A 19148-nucleotide genomic window follows, 5' to 3' on the forward strand; every position below is an offset into this window, starting at 1 on the left:
CATATTGTTGCAGATGCATCTTGCTCGTATTTGCAGACTGGTCTTACTAATTGTGATGCAGTGCTTTGTGCAGTGGATTTATGTGGTAGGATTGCTGAAACCCTTGGGATTTTCTTTTCCCTTTGGGAGCAGTCCGTTCAAAGAATACAGTTGTTCTGTGCATTGGAGAGGATTTGTTGTGTCATTGGTTTTAAATGGAGAGATGGGGGGGAGGAGACAAGCAGGCGAGGAAGAATGGGAAGCAGGCATTTCTCAGACCCATTTATAGTAGGAGAGGCTGCTTTTCTGAAGCTGTTACTAAACGTGATTGTGTTTGAGATTACTTAATCCCTTTGTAATTGAGAGAAAGAATTAATAACTATTACGTGTTTACTGTGTGCCCGCCACCTCATCAGCCAGTCGGTCGTCCCTCTTTGGATTTCTGACCCCAGCTCCTGTCTAGTGCAATTGGAGGGATGTTAGATGCTGATGAGACAGCATCTTTAGGAAATGAAAATAATGTGTAAATCTTAGTGGACTTTAACACCAATATATTTAAAAATAAAAAAGTAACAAAGTTTTCCTTTCTCTCATTGCTAGATAAAAGAGAATATGGATTACTGAGTCAATATTTTACTATGTCATTCATTTCCCTTGGGACATTTGCAAAAAATAACTATTTTCTCTTTCTCATGGCACCTTCTGTAGAAGCTCCTTAATCAGGTTTACCTTGGTATGTTCTGATTTTTATTTTAAACTAACACAGATATCTGTGTTTTCTAGCAATGATTTCACAACCGATTTACTTTTGGTGACCTCTTTTAGATGTTGTGTCTGAGGCTTTGTCAATAACTGTGGTGTTTCACCATGTTGACAGTCGTTACAGCAACTGAGTTGATTGCACTTCCCTGAGTGATACTGTCTGCAGACTGTTGAAATAGCAGGTCATGCCTATAAAGAATAGGTATTGCTAAAGTGAATGCTAACAGCTACCTAAAATCATGCATAAATAAAATAACTAACAGTATTGTTGGAACGACAGTCCTGATATGCACACAGGGGTGAGCACTATCAAGACTGTAAACTGGAGCACTTGGAAGTCCGAAAATGTAAAATTAATGTTCCCTTAGCAACAGTAATTTGCCCCCTTTTTTTTGCATGTATATTAAGATAGCTCTTTAATTATGTATGTATTGTTCCCTGGTAACCTTGCTCCTCCACTGCAGGGAATGGAGTGCGCTCAAAATTTTGATTTGTAGCAAAGAGAGGAAAAAATTAAATAGTTCAATCGTTCAACTCTTAACTGCGGGCTGTTCCTTGCCTTCCTGCAGTCTTCTGCCTTTTACCATGAATTTTACATTCTGCAGATACCAGCCTTTCCCATTACCTGCCATTGCATTTGTTTGTATTTATTTATATTTTATTGCAAGTATTCATCATTTCACAGTTCCTGCCTGCGAGGGAGAAGGTGCCCGCTCTTGCCCTGGAGGATCTGTACTGCCTGATCTGCCTTTGGGAGGCTCTGTGTTTGCTGCTGCTTTTACTGGAATATACAGGGCACAGCAGATGGGAAGGGTCAGTGGTCCACAGGGTAGAGGATAAAGGGCTTCCCAAAACAGCCCCTAGACTGTCAGGCTGCCTTATACTAATACACTGAACCTGTGGTTTTATTTTTGCACATTAAGTGTGCGCACGCACGCACTTCTGTTATGTTTGTGAGAGCGACAGCTTTATACCGGCTGTGCTTGTTCTCAAAATATTCCTCGTTAAAAGCCACTGAATGGTTTTGAGAATGCCCATTAGATTGTGCTGTGTTTCATCCAAGCTACAGCCTTTGCTGCAATTGCACTAAATGCAGCAGCAACGGGTGGGCACAATTGCATGCTGACTAAAGACATTATGTATGCTGAGTCATCAGATTTCTTTTTTTCTTTCCCACCCTCCTAAACTGATTTGGGAAGTTAATTTACTGTGCTCTTTCTCTCTCCCCTAGTATATTGTGTAACTTGCAAATTACCTGAGAAACCTATACCAGACTCTGAATCCTGTGCAGCAGTTCCCGTTCTCAAACCTAATGGCTTTGGCAATGAGTTGTCACCATTTTGCATCCCACTGTTGAGTGTTGAAGGGCGTTAGAGAACAGGACCACCGGGTTTGCAGGCCATCAGCTCTGCTACCTTAGTTAATGCTTGCTCTCAAAGCATGAGTACTGTTTTTGTTATGTCCAAGTGACTGTACAGGAGAGATCCTGTCCTTCCAAGTGATCTGAAATAGATTAATTCCTACTTAGGCATGAAGTATCCCAACAGTACTGCAGCTGGTGGGTTGGTATTGTATCTCTTTAAGCTCCCATCATTGTGTTTTGTAAATGTACTATGCTCAGAAAATATCTGCTTCACTTTGGTAGGGAAGCTGACTTCTCAGAGACCCAAACCTACTCATTTTGGGCTAAAAGCTAACAGTTTTTTTCTTTTAAAATCAAGAACATGTTTGTCTCTTAGTTTTATTCCGTTGTAGAAAATCCAAGAGGGATTTAGATTCCTGGTAAAGCTATTGGGTAAACGCATTCTGTCTTCCAAACAGCAGCTTGCATTTCCCCCCTACCAAAAATGGTGTCAAGGAAAAACCTTGTTGCTCCTGTTAATGGGAGAACCAAATTTTGGAAGAGCTGCAAACCAGCTGTGACAAAATGCAGGTTGATGCTTTGGTACTCTGTTTTCCCTGTTGCACCTCATGTCAAAAAGCAAGAGACGCTTCCCTGTTCTTACAGTCTCCACTCCACAACCGGGTGATGATGGCTCTTGTTGCTGAGAGTGGGAATGGGGCTGAACTAAAGCAAAACCATGCTGAGGATACGAGGGCAACGTGTGTTTTTCAAAGAGCCCAGTTACATGGGAAAAAAAAAAATAATTGGAGTGAGCATGGGTTCATACTTCGTCTGTTCCTTCATCTCCAGAATTCATCCCACCCAGCAACATTGACTGGAGAGGTCAGGCATCCGTTGCTATGCTATTATGATTTAAGCCCAATTTAGTCCTCAAAGTCCTTTATGAATTTTTTTTCCCAACTTTGAAAACTCTTCCATCTCTGTCAGGCATATATTAGAGTTTTTGGGTATTATGTAGCTCTTTGAGATTAATTAGAGTAAGGGTATTTTAAAGTTAATTTGGAACATCTGTTTATGATAGTGAAACTGTATTATTAACATAATGAATTAACTGCCTTTGGTGTTCAAAAGTATGTAACTGAAATGAGAGTTAAGCTGTTGTCTAAATCTTATTGCAAAGCACTATGGAAAAAGTTACTCTATGAATTCCAGAGAAACTTACAAACCAGTTTTATGTCACCAAACATTCCTTCATTTTACCATAGTTTTAAAAACAAAAATTGCTTTAGATTTTGAAGTCTTATTTCAAAAGTTTTTTTTGAATGTAATTTAACCCAACTGTGTTGCTGTCTTCCTGTCCATGGAGAAGCTCCTGGGTTATTCTCATGGCAGGGTGGGGCTGCGTGGTCCGTCTCTGCCATGTAATCAGACCTTTGCATGTGCGATCTCCTGCGAGGTCGCATCCTGCAGCATCTCCTCCATTAGGAGTCCACCTCCATCAAAACAAATCCGGCCTCTTGCCAGCTCTGTACCATGGGGGAAAGGTTTGCTAGGACCTGCCTGTGGATTAGCTGGACTGTCCTGGCAAGGTGTTTGTTTAGCATCACTCACAGTAACTATGCAAAAAAAAAAAATACCGAGTTTGTCTTTTGATGGTGATTATGTGGCTTTTGATAAATACATGGTTTTACTCCTGATTGTAATACTGTGACTTTCTGTTTGTAACCCTCATCTTTTGAAACTTTCAATCCTTACAATTATCTGTCATTGTATATTTATGTTTGGAACTCAAATGTTTGTTTTCTTCATAACTTAGAGGTTGTCCATGTGGGCTGGTAGCTGCGGGGCCTTTGGCGATGGTGATTTATATCTGTATGCAAAGCAGTGTTCCAAACAAAGATTGTGTATTACAAGTAAAAATACAGAGATTAATACTTTTTTTTATGCCAGCCAGGCTGTAGGAAGATGCAATGTACCTAACCCCAAGAGGGTGTCTCCAGGCCAATAAAGGCTCCTTGAATACGTCCAAAATTGCAGTCGTATTTGCAATGTCACGTTCGTCTTGCAACCAGAATAGAAAAAGTGAGCAGGGAGGATGTCGTGGTCTGTGGCCTCCTTGACACCTGGCAGTTGTGATGGCTTATCGGGGCATGAGGGGCTGATAGAAATTATGGGATTTTTAGGTTGCTTTAGCTGACTTTAGGAGGCTGACCTTTATGTGCAGCTGTTGTATGACCAGGGCAAAATGCAAAGGTGACGGAAAATTGCGTTGCTGGCACCTGTTCAGGGTGCCTGAGCGTTGATTTGGGGAAACTGAGGGCTGGATGCATTTTGCCAAGGGAAGAAGAAACAAAAAAAACTTCCCCATAGCCTGGGCTGTGGTCCTGCTTTTTTGGGGGGGGTGTCAGTAGACCTAAATTTTTGGTCACCTTATTAGTTCTGCTGGTGTGCTCCAATACACAACTTACCTTTCAAGCCAGAGTAACAGATGTAACTCACGTGTAATATGAGTTGATGAAGTTGAATTACTTTATTGCATAACAGGCCTGTCCAACAAATAGCTGTGGGGATATATAGATATATAAAAATATCAGAGTGCAGCTGCTTTTGGTATAACCAAAAAGTATAACTGCTAAAATCGACTATTGAGGTTTTTAAACAGCTATTTAAGAATTTAGTTATTTTAAAACTATTTTGAGAGTCTAAAAGCTTCCCTTTCCCCTGCCATAAGGTGTAATAACCTCCAAAACACATCCTGCATTTTAAATGCCTGATTTTGCTTTTTCACAATCTGCATAGCGAGACTTCTTTTTGCTTTCAGCCGGCACAAACCCTGTGTACTCAAGGGTCTATATTGATGTGCATATCTATTGTTTCTAATCTGGTCAGTTGATCAATGAAGACCAGCATGTAATTAATTGTATAGTATTGTACACAATGTTCCACTCTACATTTGTCCAGATGGATTTCTTATTTGTTAACTATAGCTGCTTTCCTAAACAGTTTCAAGAGGATATAATGAGAGTGGTTTTGTTCTTCCCAGCCTTCCCATTTTTTAGCTGACAAATAATTTTAAAGGGAAACAATTTCAAATTTTTTTGTCTTTTTTCCTGGATCTCTTTCTTCAAATGCTTAATATTTCTTATATTTTGATATAACGGTCCAAAGTGAAGGAACTAATTGAAGATGCACAATTTGATTGCTATTTCATTCAAATGTCTGTGGGGTCAGTAGGAGAAATTAAAAGCCTGCTTATATCCTGAGGACCTCACAGATTTCATTTGCAGTGAGCTGGGGAGAAACTGGAAGGAACAGCAAAGCAGTCAGTCAGCAGTTTGCCCCCGTTTCGGTCTGCAAGAGGGACCTTTTGTTCTGCTGTTCCTACAAGATAGGTGATGGTGCTCAAGGAAAAGTTGCATCTGCCTGACCTGTCCACTATGATGTTCTACTTCTGCTGTTTTGGTTCTCATGCAGATGGAGGGAACGAGGAGCCACCAGACCGAAGACAGGCAAGTGTAGACTCCCGTCAGAGCCGATCTGGGCAAGGTAAACCTTAGTGTTGTTCTGCCTCAGTGACTCGTTTCTCATTTGTTCACCTTCTATATATACATTTTGTGTTTTTCATAAGACTGTGTAATCTTACGGAGTTTTGTAACCATCATTATTATCCACATAGCTACAAATTTACTAATATTCACAAAACAGACTATCTTTGTATAGTTTGAAGGAGTTTAGACTAATTCACAGCGCAGCACAGGCGTACCCGTAGAGTGTATGGCATCTCCATTTTGTAGATGGAGGGACGGAGCTTTACGCAAGGGTGGCTGTTGGAGCTGGTGGTGTAAGAAGTCTTCAGCACATACCTGTGCAAATCAACAGGCCACTCGGTGACTGCTTGCCTTCGCCCCTGATTGCAAAGGGGAGAACCCGGCAGATTCTCAATAACCAGGTTATCCTTCCCCCCAAACCCCGTGATGTGATAGAGATGGGACCTGTGCGTTCCTGCCTGGAGGCTGAGCAGCCACGTGTTGCATCTTTCGCTTTGTTTTGTTTCATCCTACGGGAACAGGGCAAAAGATTCTAGGAAGAGAGTAGTAAAAATGGGTTTTATATTATTTAAATAATGATTCTACAAAGTCTTTTGTTCAGTATCCATTGTTCACAATAGTCTTGGTGGTTAAAACCACCACTAGAGCCATGTAATGGGGATTTCTGTCACTGACAGCAGCAGCTCTTAGATCTGTGCTGGCTTACGTGTCCTTTGAAGTAGCTTACTTAAAGTTTTAAGCATTTACTCATTTGTGAGAGTTGTCAAAATGCTGGTATTTTCACTCTGCTCTTGAGACTAAGCATTTTTTGGGTAAGCATGGCTCTAGTAGGTGCTGCGTGCGTTGACTTATTTTCTCGTTGGGATTGCAGCAATAGTTTTCCTTTCATTTAGGTTCAAGTCTGTTGTTGTCATGCTGTCCTAATGACTTCTTATGGAGACATTTTCTCCAGAGCATTGCTCTTTTTTGGCAGTATTCCAGCGTTGCCCAGGCAAAATTATTGGAAATGATTGAAGCCTGCGATCAGAATGAGGGGGATCAGAATTCAGAGTTAAAACCTTGAAGCCCTTTGAAACGTCAACAGCTGAAACTGCTCTGTTACAATGAGATCTTTTTATTACTATTTTAAAATGTATTATTTTAAATTTTCTTATTTTAAAATAGAAGAGTTAAAATGAAATTAGGAAGGAACAAGGGAATTTATAACTGCACATACCCCATGATAGCTTGCATACAAGTAGCATTTCTGGGCTTCGAGAATACAGAATGAATGGTTGCTCTTTTGCAGACACCGTTGGCTCAGATAAACTTGCTGTTGTGTTACTTCTGAAGGCTAAGCCTTGCCTCCTTTCTCTGCTGTTAGTCCCTGTGATGTCCATTCATTTGTCTGGGTTTTGTCCCTTGGTTTGTTGTTACAAGATACAGCAGCTCAGATGCAGCTGCTGATGGGAGCTGCCTGCTGGGTTTCTGTACACTTGTTTCAGACACTCTGTTCTCTCAGGTTACGTTTCAAGCTATTTATTCAGCATCTCGGCTGCTGTGGAAAAGTACCAGTTTTGGGCAAAGGACTTGGGGCTTTTTTTGCAAATACTTGCTTGCCAAAGAATGACCAACCTATATTTGTTTGCCTCAATAAGTATGGCTCTAGGAATTGCAATAGCTAGCAAGAGGTTTCAGCATGAGAGGGGATAGAGGGGGAAACAGGTAAAAAAATACTTCCAACTTCTTGGAGAAACAAGTTTCTGCGCTAAATGTTTCCATTTGGATCAATGGATATGACTGTAGACGGAGGCTTTCTACAGTGTGGAAGAAGTCTCTTTGCTCCATAAAAGTATTGTCTTTAACTTTGCCCTGTTCTGTGTCTGTGAGTTGCTATCTGCCTGCACATGTTAACATATGTTTTTCATAGTGATGGGTTAAGGCATTTTATTATGCTCAGATAAACAGCCAACTGAAATGAGGCGGTCGTCTTACTCGTGTTTAAACTTTCATGTTGCCATGTGTGATGCCCAAGTATTACAGCTGTCTGTAAAGCTTTATTATCTTGGAAAACTTCAAGAAATAGTTTCTTAGTTCAAATATGCACTTTGCAGTAACATGTTATATTTAAATATATTTTATAGGCAAACTGTCAAAGTTCCATTTCAGCTGTGAATGATCCCTGATTTGTGGGTTTGATAAACCCAATATTCTTTCTGACTGAAACAAATTTAAGACTGTTTCAATTACCTTGTGTGTGTGTTTGTTTACTCAACACAAGGGTGAGAGAGAAATTTTGACATCTGTTGAATGAAAATACTATGTTGTGGATTTTTTGTGAGTTCACTGGTTCTGTTGTAAAGCATTTGAATTTTAAGAAGGAAAATACTCCTGAAGACTTTGCAAAGATATCATTACTTCTATTTTTGTGTAAGATACTGCCCCCAGTTGCCCTTGGTTTTAGGTAAAGATTGATTAAAGATACTGCAAACTTACACCATAATAACCAGTGAGATGCACACTGACTTTTAGGTCTTTCCCAGACCTTAAGTTGCAGAAGATGCCTACTGTTTATAGACCCCTCAAACCCCAAAATCTAGCCTGAAGAAATTTGAACTTTGTTTTTAAGAATTGAAATCGATGATGGCAAATCTCTTTTTCATGTCTGGCGCCAAATGTATTTTGAAAGAACAACGTAGCTTGTTTCTGTCTATGCCAATGCTGATTTTGGCACTGATGCTGGTTTGCCTTTCCTGGCACTCGCAGGTGATTATGAATAGGCTTGCAGAGTCAGCAGAGGTGTTCAGCTCGCAGTAACCCTGGAAAAAGCAAGGTCCTTGATCAGCTTATATCAACTAAGCTGTATATGGAGCTAATAATTACAATTGGCAATGTGCAACTGGAAGAAGTCAATTTTTTTTGCTATATTAGCAACATGCTATCAAATTATGCCCTCCTGGAAAAATTATGCCCAGCTGCACTAACAAAGCCACTGCATCTTTTGGATAAATAGCAGGAAAAACTTAGAAACAAGATCATCAAACTTGAGATTTCAAGCTTTGCTGAGCAGTAGCACTGTCTCACGTGTTGTGTGTGTGCAAGACTTGGGCTTGCTCTTGAGAGCACGTGTGACTCTCCAGTGTACCTTGTTTGTCCTGTCTGCCTGATGTGCTGCGTAATGTCCGATGGAAAGAGATCTGAGAAATGGCGGTGTTCCTATCTCTGAAGCTGTGGTTGTTGTGTGTAGCTCAGATGTGTGTCAGATGGAAGACCCCGGGGTGGTGCTCAGCTGGCTGAACGTGGGTGCAGTGGAGCTGCCCATTGCCCTCAACTCACTTTGTAGTCCATGGGGAGGTAACGGATCATAGAATCATTAAGGTTGGAAAAGACCCTTAAGATCAAGTCCAACTGTTAACCCAGGACTGCCAAGTCCACCACTAAACCATGTCCTTAAGCACCACATCTACCCGTCTTTTGAATACCTCCAGGGATGGAGACTCAATCACTTGTGGAGTGTCTGGACTGGGATTCTTTTCTTCCTGAAGCAGAACCCTAAAGCATGTCAGTAGATGAATTTTGTCCTAAACTCTCTGCCTTCTAGAAGCGCTTCTTGACAGGTTGCTTGGATGTGGACACCAAAATTACATGAGAGGAATGCAGTTTTAGCACACCAAAGTACTGCCAGTGTGTGTGACTGAAGAGAACTAATGAAATGCTTTGGAGATGGCCATGGTTAGGCAGTAATTCTAGCTTTCTCCGACTAGCGAAATATTTTTTTGAGAGACAGACAGACAGACACACACACACACTTTTGATTATATATATATATATAAGGCATGATATTGTCAGCAACAGCAGCTTTTAATACACACACACACAAAAATCTGTTCCCCCTTAAAGGGGTGTACTCCATTAGAGCATTCGTGTGCACACTTAATTAAATCAGCATGAAATGAATAGAAAAACATCAGTGTCTGGCTCATAGTTTGTGGCAATAATGACAGTCTCTGATGAATAAAACATATCGAACTGGAGCATGCTTACTAGAGCATACGGAAGTTAAAAGACAATCATCTCTATAAGGATTAGACTTTGAATAGATGTTCAGTAAACTACTGTGAAGGTGGCAAGTGTTCAGTAAGCAAGAGAGTAAAAGTCATATTTTGAACTGTCAAAAAGTGTATGTGTAAAGTGTGTTAGTGTTTGTTTTGGTTTCTTGTAGAGAATGATACAAAAATGCTGAGAGGTGTTCCTGAAAGTTGGCATCAGTAATGGATGGATTTTAGCCACAAATGATACTACCTCTTAGTATTCTTCAGGAGCTTGTCCAAGGTTTTTGACAGTTATTTCAATAAGGGTTTTTCCTCCAGTCATAAATAATATGTTGGATTGTTCATATTGTCCTTTGGCTATCTGGAATAGATTACTCCTCTGGAGTACCAAGTATTTGAGTCGTTTACCGTTTTGTTTTCTCCCCACTTTTGTCTGTCTACCCTTCTGTCCAGGAGTTACATTTTTCTTTTAAACTTATTCTCACAAGCCATTGAGAACCACACAGCTACCCAATGGAAATCAAATAATAAATGTCTTTATGGAGGAAAAAATTACTAGGCACTAAAAGCTGAAATCTATCTCGTAAAAGTGTGGCATGAGTATAATCTTCTTACATGATCTGTAATGAAATGTTAATGTTAACAGTTTTAAGTTGGCTTTGCAGATGAATTATTAGTTGTCTGTGTTAGGTTGTTAATCTTACTGACTAGAGGTGGAGAACCAAGTGTTCTTGACCAGAGGTTTCCATATTGTGCAGCTAAGAGGAGGAACCTTTTGGCTCCCAACTCTTGCTAATCTGGAGCACCTGCTCTTCATTTGTCATTAATATTTATTGCAACAGTTAGCAATATGTGCCTTTATTGTTCTGTCTCCACTTGTCATGTTATTTGGTGTCTTCCATGTGGATCTGTAGTGATGCGACCCCCATACAGGCTTTGTGTGTGGCTCTGGGTGCTTCTGTGCGTTTGTTAGGGGAGAGGTGGAGGTGACTGCTTTTGGAGACTTTTGGTCTTCTATTCTGTTTTTTTGTTTTTGTTTTTGTTGTTTTTTTTTTTAGGCTAAAGGTCCTAATGTTGAAATTTAATTCATCTAAATGCACAAAAAACTTCTCAGTAAAAGGATTATTGCTCTGTCTGAATTATATTTAAAACTCTAGGACTGAATTATATTTAAAACTCTAGGACTCTGAAAGACAAATTAAAAAAATCAAAGTAAATTCTTCATGGTTATGCTGTTCATAATCTAAAGAGGTATGCTGAGATGCTTTTCCAGAAATATAATTTCTTCAAGAGAAGTGTCAAAACCGTGCAAGATGAACACGAGAAAGCAGCCATCCCTGCTCTCTGCAGGACTGAGAGTGCCGTGCAGTGAGGTGGCTCTGCAGCTGGGCTCACCCAAGCCAGACAGTCCTCTGTCTAGGAATGATAAAAAAAGCAGGAGACTCCGTTGTATTCTGACCACTTCCTTTTTATTTTTATATTCTCACCAGGCACCTCCACAGAGAACGACTGTGCTTTTGAACCAGACTACGCTATTCCACCACTCCCAGTGACCGAAGGTATGCAGCACATTCGGATTATGGAGGGCATGTCCCGCTCCCTTCCATCCTCCCCCTTACTCACACATCAGTCTATCAGTGTTCGGCTCCAACCTGTGAAGAAGTTAACTGGTAAGGACTTTAAATAAAGTTCAGTGGGGCTTTTAAGGTCCATTGGTGCAAAAATCTGTAAGAAAACACTTTGAACAAGCTTCTGTATACAAGTCACCGTTTGTTTATTATAGCAGCTACTTTAGTCAAAACCAGGAACAGATTGGATTTCATACAGACAGAGAAATCTTCCTATTCTGAAAATGATCTGTTTTACAAATATTCTCTAGTTTTCTGAGAAATTTCTAGCAGAACGTGTTTCAGTTCCACTTTGTATTGTGGTTTATATACACAGTGGAAGTGTTAGAGTAATTTTAAAGAACTTCATGCTAAAATTTTGAATGCAGAGAGAATACATCAGAAAAATGATAAACTTATACAGCAAAGTGATTTTTTCATAGTTCATGCATATTTTTAAACTGTTTTGTTTATCTAATCTGCTGGGATTGTGGTTTGAACACCTAGAGATTTTAAAGTAGTTGGATTTTCAAAGGCACTTGGAGTCTAATGTCCATTTAAAAGCCTGACATCATATTTCTACTGGTAGCAGTTTTGAGAAACTTGCTTCTTGCCTAAAATCTGACATCCCTCTGTGCCCATCTTTAAAAATGGTCCATCAGTGTACTGCGTTTATACCAAAAGAAACCTCAAAATGAATTTTTACCTGATACAATCAGATCTATGCTTACAAAAGGGAGCTCTGATACACTTTATAGCTTTTGTTTTCCCTGCCCTCTGGTGAAGGGAGAAATTGAAAAGGGCAGGAGGAAGAGATCCCTGAATTGTGACAAAGTCACTTTGCAGGATCTCATGGTGGTCTGAGCGCGTTTGGTACCAGTGGAGCTCAAGAGGTGCAAGAGAATCAGGCAGAAAGAGATACATGAAAATAGTTTAAAAAAGACGTTTCAGTGCCTTACTCGTCTGTCTTCAGCACGAGTTTCCCATCACTAAGAACTTCTAAAGCGTGGCTGAAATTCTGCCTTAAGATGTGAAGGCCTAAAAGAACTTTTTAGTGGCAATGAGAACAGCTATGTAGTTCAGAGGCCGGTTCTTCAGGAGGGTTGATGATGTGACACTTGGAGGGATTTGTGGTATTTTGTGGATTTGGTTTTTTTTTTTTTGAAAGGCTTCCTTTTTAAGATTATCTTTCAGCTTGCAGCCCTGAGTCAGGGCTGTGCAGCTGGATGTTCGGAGCTCCTTTCTGTTTGTTCATTGGCATTTCCTTCTCTTTTGTGGAACAGCTAAGAACGCAACATACTGTACTTTACCAGAGTAGCTGCTAAAACAAGCTTGACTTTTAAAAGTTTGATTTTGACTTTTAGAATCATAAAATTCAGAAGCGGATTACAAAAGCAGTTTCAAAAAGCACTCTGTTTCTGCTTAGTGTCTCTAAAACCTTGTTAGTTTTTGTTCTAGTTATCAGTACTTTCCTCTGGTACGAATGTGCTGCTTGCGGCACTTTGCGGGGTGGGAATTCTGTGTGTGCTTGCAATGAACTCTTTCTTTTCTTGTGCCACATAGTAATGGGTAGGTGTGGAATCCACAACCTTCCTGCCGTGAAAAGCATAGGTTGTGAAAAATGACAAAAACAAATCAAGGCTATTTTTTCTTCTCACAGCATGTCTGTACTTGTTTAATTTACTGTGTAATGTATAGCTAGTTTGTTCCTGCTTTTCCTGAGTTTTCTCCCATGATCCTCACATTCATCCAGTTTCCTCTTCCTTTTAGTTTTTAAGTTACTTGCAGGGATTTTCTTCTATGTTTTGTGTGACTTCCTTAGTAGAGGCGGGTAATACTAGCCAGTTCCATAGACCTTTGTTTCAGTTAGGAAAAGATGAAAAGCATTATATTTTAAAAATAGTTTAGGCCTTTGTAGTGTCTGTCTCATTCATTACCCTTCTGTCCCCTTTTGACTGTAATCCTTTGTGTTTATATGTTCTCCTGTTGTACCTCTAACATTTTATTAATGTATCTGCTTGAACAGTTTATTAATTTCCTCTGAAATATTTGCAGAGGGTTTGAGCTGTACCCCATGGGAAGAGCAATTTTTCTTGCACCACTGCAGCTCCATTTCTCTAACAACATGCAGCCTGCTCAGCAAGCTGCCTTGGTGTAGATCTGCTGGACCTCTGGCTTGTCAACAGATGTTAACCTCCTCCCACTTCTCAAAATCACAACTATTCAGCCTAGCAGATTAAGCTCCATGTATTCATAATTATCTTTTTCCAGGTGGAAACAGGTCAGACTTCATTTAGCTCCAAACTCAGAAACCTTTTGTTGGATTTGGCAGGGCTGCTGTTTGGAGTGTCCTGCTAGTTCCTCAAAAGACCCGATACTGGAATTCTAGTAGTGGCTTTTGCAGGTAGTAATTCAAAGAAAGGGATGGTGATTCATACAGACCTCAGGGGTTTGGGCAGCTCACTGAAACATGTGCTCAGACACCAGTGAGGTGGCCTTATAGAGCCATGCTGTAGACATTCAGCTGGTGAGAATGCATACTCCTCTGTCGGTCTGGTTTGGAAACTATATGTGATGAAATATAGACTTGAACAAGATATGTACAAAACAGGGTGATGTCAATAAAATGCTGATATTTGTTATCATACAAAAGCAAGAGAAGAAAAGCGTAGGCTCATGGTTTTGTTCAGAAGTCCGTTTTGGGGCCATGCACAAGAATCTCTTGGAAGTTGATTGGGAAGATGACCACGTCTGTCTTCTACTTGCATACTTTTCCTTTTCCATCTGTTTTAAATATCCTGTTGTGGCCAGACCCAATCCGATATAGCATGAAAACACGTGTTTTGCACGTACGTGTCTTGATGGCTCCGGTGGAGCTCCCGATATACTTAGAATTCAAAGTGTGTTTCAGTGCGTTGGTGGATTAGCATGAGTTTTAAAATTATTAGTTTAATTTACTGTTGATATTGTAAAAGGAGGATGTACATCCTCATGCAGTCATTACAGGAATTTGTTTGCTTTCATTAAGGTAGTGTGTAAAGGAACTGGGAAAGTAATGCTTTCCGCTCTTCGTTATTCATGGTATTTATCACGTTTCTTCAGCTATTCCTTATCGTCTGTCTCTCTTATTTGCTGCTAATCTGAGAGACTTAAAAAGCAAAAAAAAAAAAAATCCCTCAGCTGCAGAAAGAGATAGCTGTTGAATGACCATTTACTATATCAGCAAAGAAAAAGGTTCTTTTCTTTTCTGGGGGACATCAACAGGAAGTTTGTAAAGATCCTCCTCATTTTTATTCATTAGTAAAACAGCATGATCTGTAAAATAAAGAAAATTTGGAGTTAATATTAGATTTGTGAAGACAAATTCACAGCCTTGCACTATTTTTTGAAGGTGTTTCGCCCCATACCCCTCTCTGATTTTACAGAAGTCTTGTAAGTGCCATCATAGCATACTCAAAATCTGGTAGAACTGATAAGCAACTTGGTTCAAAAAAATCTCCATGTGACTGTGGGAGCTTTCAGATAAAAATAAGCAGCCAGCAGTTTGACAGTAAATGCATGGAGACATTTCAAAGTCTCGCTGGCTGTGATGGTTTCCTCTTCTGCTTTGTCTCATTGTGCTGTCCAGTTGTTAATCCTACACAATAACAGCAGTGATTCCTTTTGGAAAAGGGATGAAGGAGATTCTGGGAAACTGAAGTATTACAAAGAGAGGCTTTTGTCCATCTGACAGTTGCCACATGGATTTTTCAAAGCGACCTTCAGAGCATAGAAAATTGTTGAGAAATTATCCAATTGTAGGGGCTTTTTCATGCTGTCTGCTTCTTACATACATTTGTGTGTGACTAACCCATTCATGTCATAATTTCCATATCTGTGGAGCAGTTGGATAGTGGAATGGTACTATTTGTTACATAAAAAACTTTGTTGTCTTATGTTTGTTTGGGTTTTTTTTGTTTGTTTGTTTTTTAAAATTAAAGATTTAATTCCTAAGACCATTTGAAACAAAATGTGACTGTACCAACTTCTGCATTTATGCTTTCTGGAATTCTTCAGAGATGAAAATTTAAATACAAAAGACTTTTGAGGCTCTTCACAAGATAATTTGCTCACGTTCGAGGGCTACAGTATCTTGGGTCATTCTGGATCTGCATGTGTCTGTTCCAGTGTAGTAGAGTAGGTTTGTCAGCTCCAACGGGGAGGGGAAAGCAGCTACTGAGATGGCCCCTTCTCATGGGCATCCGGGGGTGTCGTGTTAATTTGGGGTTTAACTTAGCCCTTTAAAAAGGAAAGAAACCTGTATGGTGCAGAGAAACTTGCCCAGTAGAAACAGCAGTGCTAGCTATCTATTTATTTCTTTATCTATCTATTTACTTATTTATAATATAATCTTTTAAAGTTCTTAACCTGGCCGATTTGTAAACAAGTTGGCTTTTCATCCACAGAACTGTTAAAATGTCCACTTTTGGTAAAAAGCCATAGGAACACGTTACGCAGTGTGTTGAGTTCCTTTCCAGAGGAACTGAGGTCACTTGCTAACATGTTGATATCTGGATTTTCTGAGTATGGATACTTGGCTGGATTCAGAGGTTGATAAATATTCAGTATGGTTGCAATTTTCACTCTGCTGAATAGTCTGGCGATTAAGCAAAACTAAGGTCATTGTGGCTCTAAAGGGTGAAGTAATAGTAAGCATAAGTAATCAGCTCTCCCTCTGCTGCCTGTATAACCTATTGTTTAGCAATGGCTAAGAACATGTTTTAGATCAGCATGTTCAACCTCAGTTTATGCTGTCTAATAATTTTCTTATAACAACAGTGCTTTACTAGCAAGTGTAATGTGAAAAATAGATAACAAAAAGGAAAAAAAGAAAAAAAAAACAAACCCTACCAGCCCAGGATAAGTATGTAGAAGACACCATTTTGATTTCTGTCTGGAATAAAATTTGCCTGTAAAAGTTACCATGCTTACTGCGCAAAGAGAACAACCATTTTCAAAACCATTGGGTTGAATAATCTACTATACATCAAAAGTGTATCATTGATGACTCAAAGCCATGGCTGCAATGAAAGTGATGCAGTTGCATTGTATACCTTCATTCAGGAAAGCATCGCTTTTCAGGAGGGTGCTTATAGAGATGAATGTATCTAAGTGCTTTCCTGAATCAATGCCAAAAATAGTAGCCAGCGTGGTATTAGGATAACAGATGAGATATTGGGCTGAAAAACCCAGCTACCCATGCTTTATTCTATTACTGTGGAACCCACCACGTGCAAAGGGTTTGCACAAAGCCCTGTGCCGCACCTAACTCCTCCTCAGGAAAGATTTTTAATTTGCATGCTGTACATTTATATGCGCAGGGATAATTTTATTCATCACTGTACTTTGCTATTTCTATTTTTTTCTGTTGAATGACAGATTGCAAGCTTTAGGATTCTTTTAGAAAGAGCATGTGTGTGTGTGTGAGTGCTTATGCACAGAGGGAGGAGGAGAGAATATTAGCAAGAAATCTAGGAAATAAATCACGTTTTTCTAAAAGTGGCCTACATGTTTAGGTTTGGATTCTCAAAGGCCTCATTCCTCCTGTATGCAGCATGAATTAGATGCTTTGGTGTCTTTGAAGGCATGGGCCTGAAGAATTAGTTTCATTGCAAATCCCCCGCTTTGACAACATTCCTCCCTTGAGCTTTGGGAATGTGGGAACTTTCTCTAAGAATAAACTTCATAGAAGCAGTAGGAATGTTCTAGGTGTGTCCAGGCAATTAATAGCATCCTTTTTACTAAAGAAAACATGTACTCTCTTACTAGATCCTTCAAAGATGGCAAGAGCAGAGCTAAGCAGGATGGAGACTTGCTCTTCCCTGTGACACCAGTCACTATTGTGGGTCTCAACACCCTCCAGATCCAGCTGGGCTGGGGGCACCCACAGGCAATGTCCCCTGTGCCACTATCACCCATGTCATTTGTAGTGCTGGGAAATGGAAGATCTGGGGTCTTGTTGTCACCGCGTCCCTCTGCGGCTCCCTTTGTTTCTCTTGGGAATAGCCATAAGGATTGTTATTTTTTTCCTTCTCTGTATCTTTAGCAAATGGTTAAATATTCTTGATGCTAATCGTGGGTTAAATATTCTTGATGCTAATCGTGATTGTGGGACTAAACAAGCTGAGATCTCTCTACTTGAAAACTCTAATTGTTTCTTCTTTAACGGTGACAAACCTAGATTAATAATTGCAGCTCTCTGGGACTACTTATTCTTTTGAAACTAATGCACTAACTCAGTGGGGTGTGAACGTGAGAGATGATGAGGCAGCTGCTTTAGGGGTGTGAGTGTTGGGGAGAAGCTGGCAGTGCTGGTACATGTTTGTTCAGATAAAATAGGTTAATAAATGGAAAGGATTTCTAAAAGTTTAAATTTCAGTTGCTGAGCAGAGACTTCAGAACTACAGTGTTGTGTCAGCTTTTGGTGAAGTAGTTGCAGTTCTCTTTATCCTGGTCGGTGTATTGTCTATTTGAGCATGTGCATTAAGTGAAAAGCATCTGATGATGATTGTGTACAATAGTGTGTTCCCTTCTGTGTTAGCATGGAATAGAAACCTTGGTCTTGTTTATAGCTTGCTATGGCAACTCTTATGTTTGAGTTGGCTTTCACTGCACTGCTTTATCTGGAGATGCTTTAGGGGCACTGCCAGCCTTCGTTGCACAACAGCGACTGGTTTGCAGGTTAATTTGGGGATATTTTCCTGTCTTTAGGAGGAGTGGCTGGATCTCTGGTTGGTGGCACTGCCGCTCAGGCAGTCAGCCACCTGATGGTGCTGCAGTTTGGTTCATCTCAGGCTTGCTCCCATAAAGACAGCTTACCTGCATGCAGCTGCGTGATATCTCTGGGTCTCATTGGTACCCTTGTTTTTCACAGATGCTAGTTTGGGTCATTGGTAGCATCCTGCCATTTTCCTTACATAGTAATTTCAATTATTTCAATTTCAATTACTTGAAAACATTGCAAAATCATGTTGTTCCATTGTGTTTTGGTACAATGCAAACGTGTTCCAGTGAAACCTGTATCCAACCGAGGAGATGGGGATGCTGCAGCTTTAAAGCATCCGAGGGCTTACAGCCTTTTAGTATAAGTTGTTCCCAGAATCCATGTCACAACTCCTTATATGGTGCTGCTTTTTTTCTCTTAGTTGCCATGACAACAGCAGCACTGCACCATTCATCAGCTCTGGTCCTGGGCTGCATTGCTAGCCCTTTGGCTTACTCTGAAATGTTCAGGAGAGCATCAGTGAATCATTCACTCTGGTGTACTGCGCCATTATTTACCTATTCTTTCAGCAGTTTGCTCTAACAAAAGAGCAAATTAAGCTGTGCCATAGAAAGGAACTGTAAAAATACTTCCTTTTTCCCCCAAGGGAGGCGTGTAGTCTACATTTGCTGCAGCATTCTGGAAGGAGAGGCTTTTTAATGCTGAGAGACATAATGAAGAGAGAAAGCTCTGTGTCTGTAAGCTTTTCTGAAATCATCTTCCAGCCTTCGCCCTGGGGACAGAGAAGATGCAGAAGTGATGCTTGTTAGGGGCAGTAGGCACTGCAGAGAGATGGTTGTTGTGCCTTTGGGAACCGAGCTTGACATCAGCAGCGGGAGGTGTCACCTGTAACATCATCCTGACGTTGTGAGCAGCAATATGGAGCTAGTGCTAGGGAGAGGTGTGGACCAGAGGAGGATCTTTACTGAAGTGCTGCCTCTCAAGGCATCGGTACCCATGAATTAACAGGCTTGCTGACTTCCTGCTGCAAGATTGCATGCTCTCAGGTGATGGGGAGAGAAAACAAAGCCTTGTGAGTATTCGGACAATTTGTCTTGCATGGACTTTGATTTA

General features: G+C 40.3%; 1 protein-coding gene across 14 annotated transcripts in view; it reads left to right on the forward strand.

The window, feature by feature from the left end:
• The window catches only part of TANC2 (tetratricopeptide repeat, ankyrin repeat and coiled-coil containing 2), a 252476-nt gene that overhangs the window by 85506 nt on the left and 147822 nt on the right, over positions 1-19148 (forward strand). For 8 of the 14 annotated variants that reach the window (XM_087770084.1, XM_087770086.1, XM_087770087.1 and 5 more), the window contains 2 exons: positions 5561-5632; positions 11156-11335. In XM_087770084.1, coding sequence (XP_087626210.1) covers positions 5561-5632; positions 11156-11335 — 252 coding nt within the window. Of the gene's footprint in view, positions 1-5560; positions 5633-11155; positions 11336-18827; positions 19108-19148 lie in introns of those variants that run through there. The other 6 variants (XM_087770090.1, XM_087770091.1, XM_087770095.1 and 3 more) reach the window with 3 other exon arrangements.

Source organism: Nipponia nippon, unplaced genomic scaffold (genome assembly GCF_047370975.1).
Source record: "Nipponia nippon isolate SJK-2023a ecotype South Korea unplaced genomic scaffold, ASM4737097v1 scaffold_32, whole genome shotgun sequence".
NCBI lineage: Eukaryota > Metazoa > Chordata > Aves > Pelecaniformes > Threskiornithidae > Nipponia > Nipponia nippon.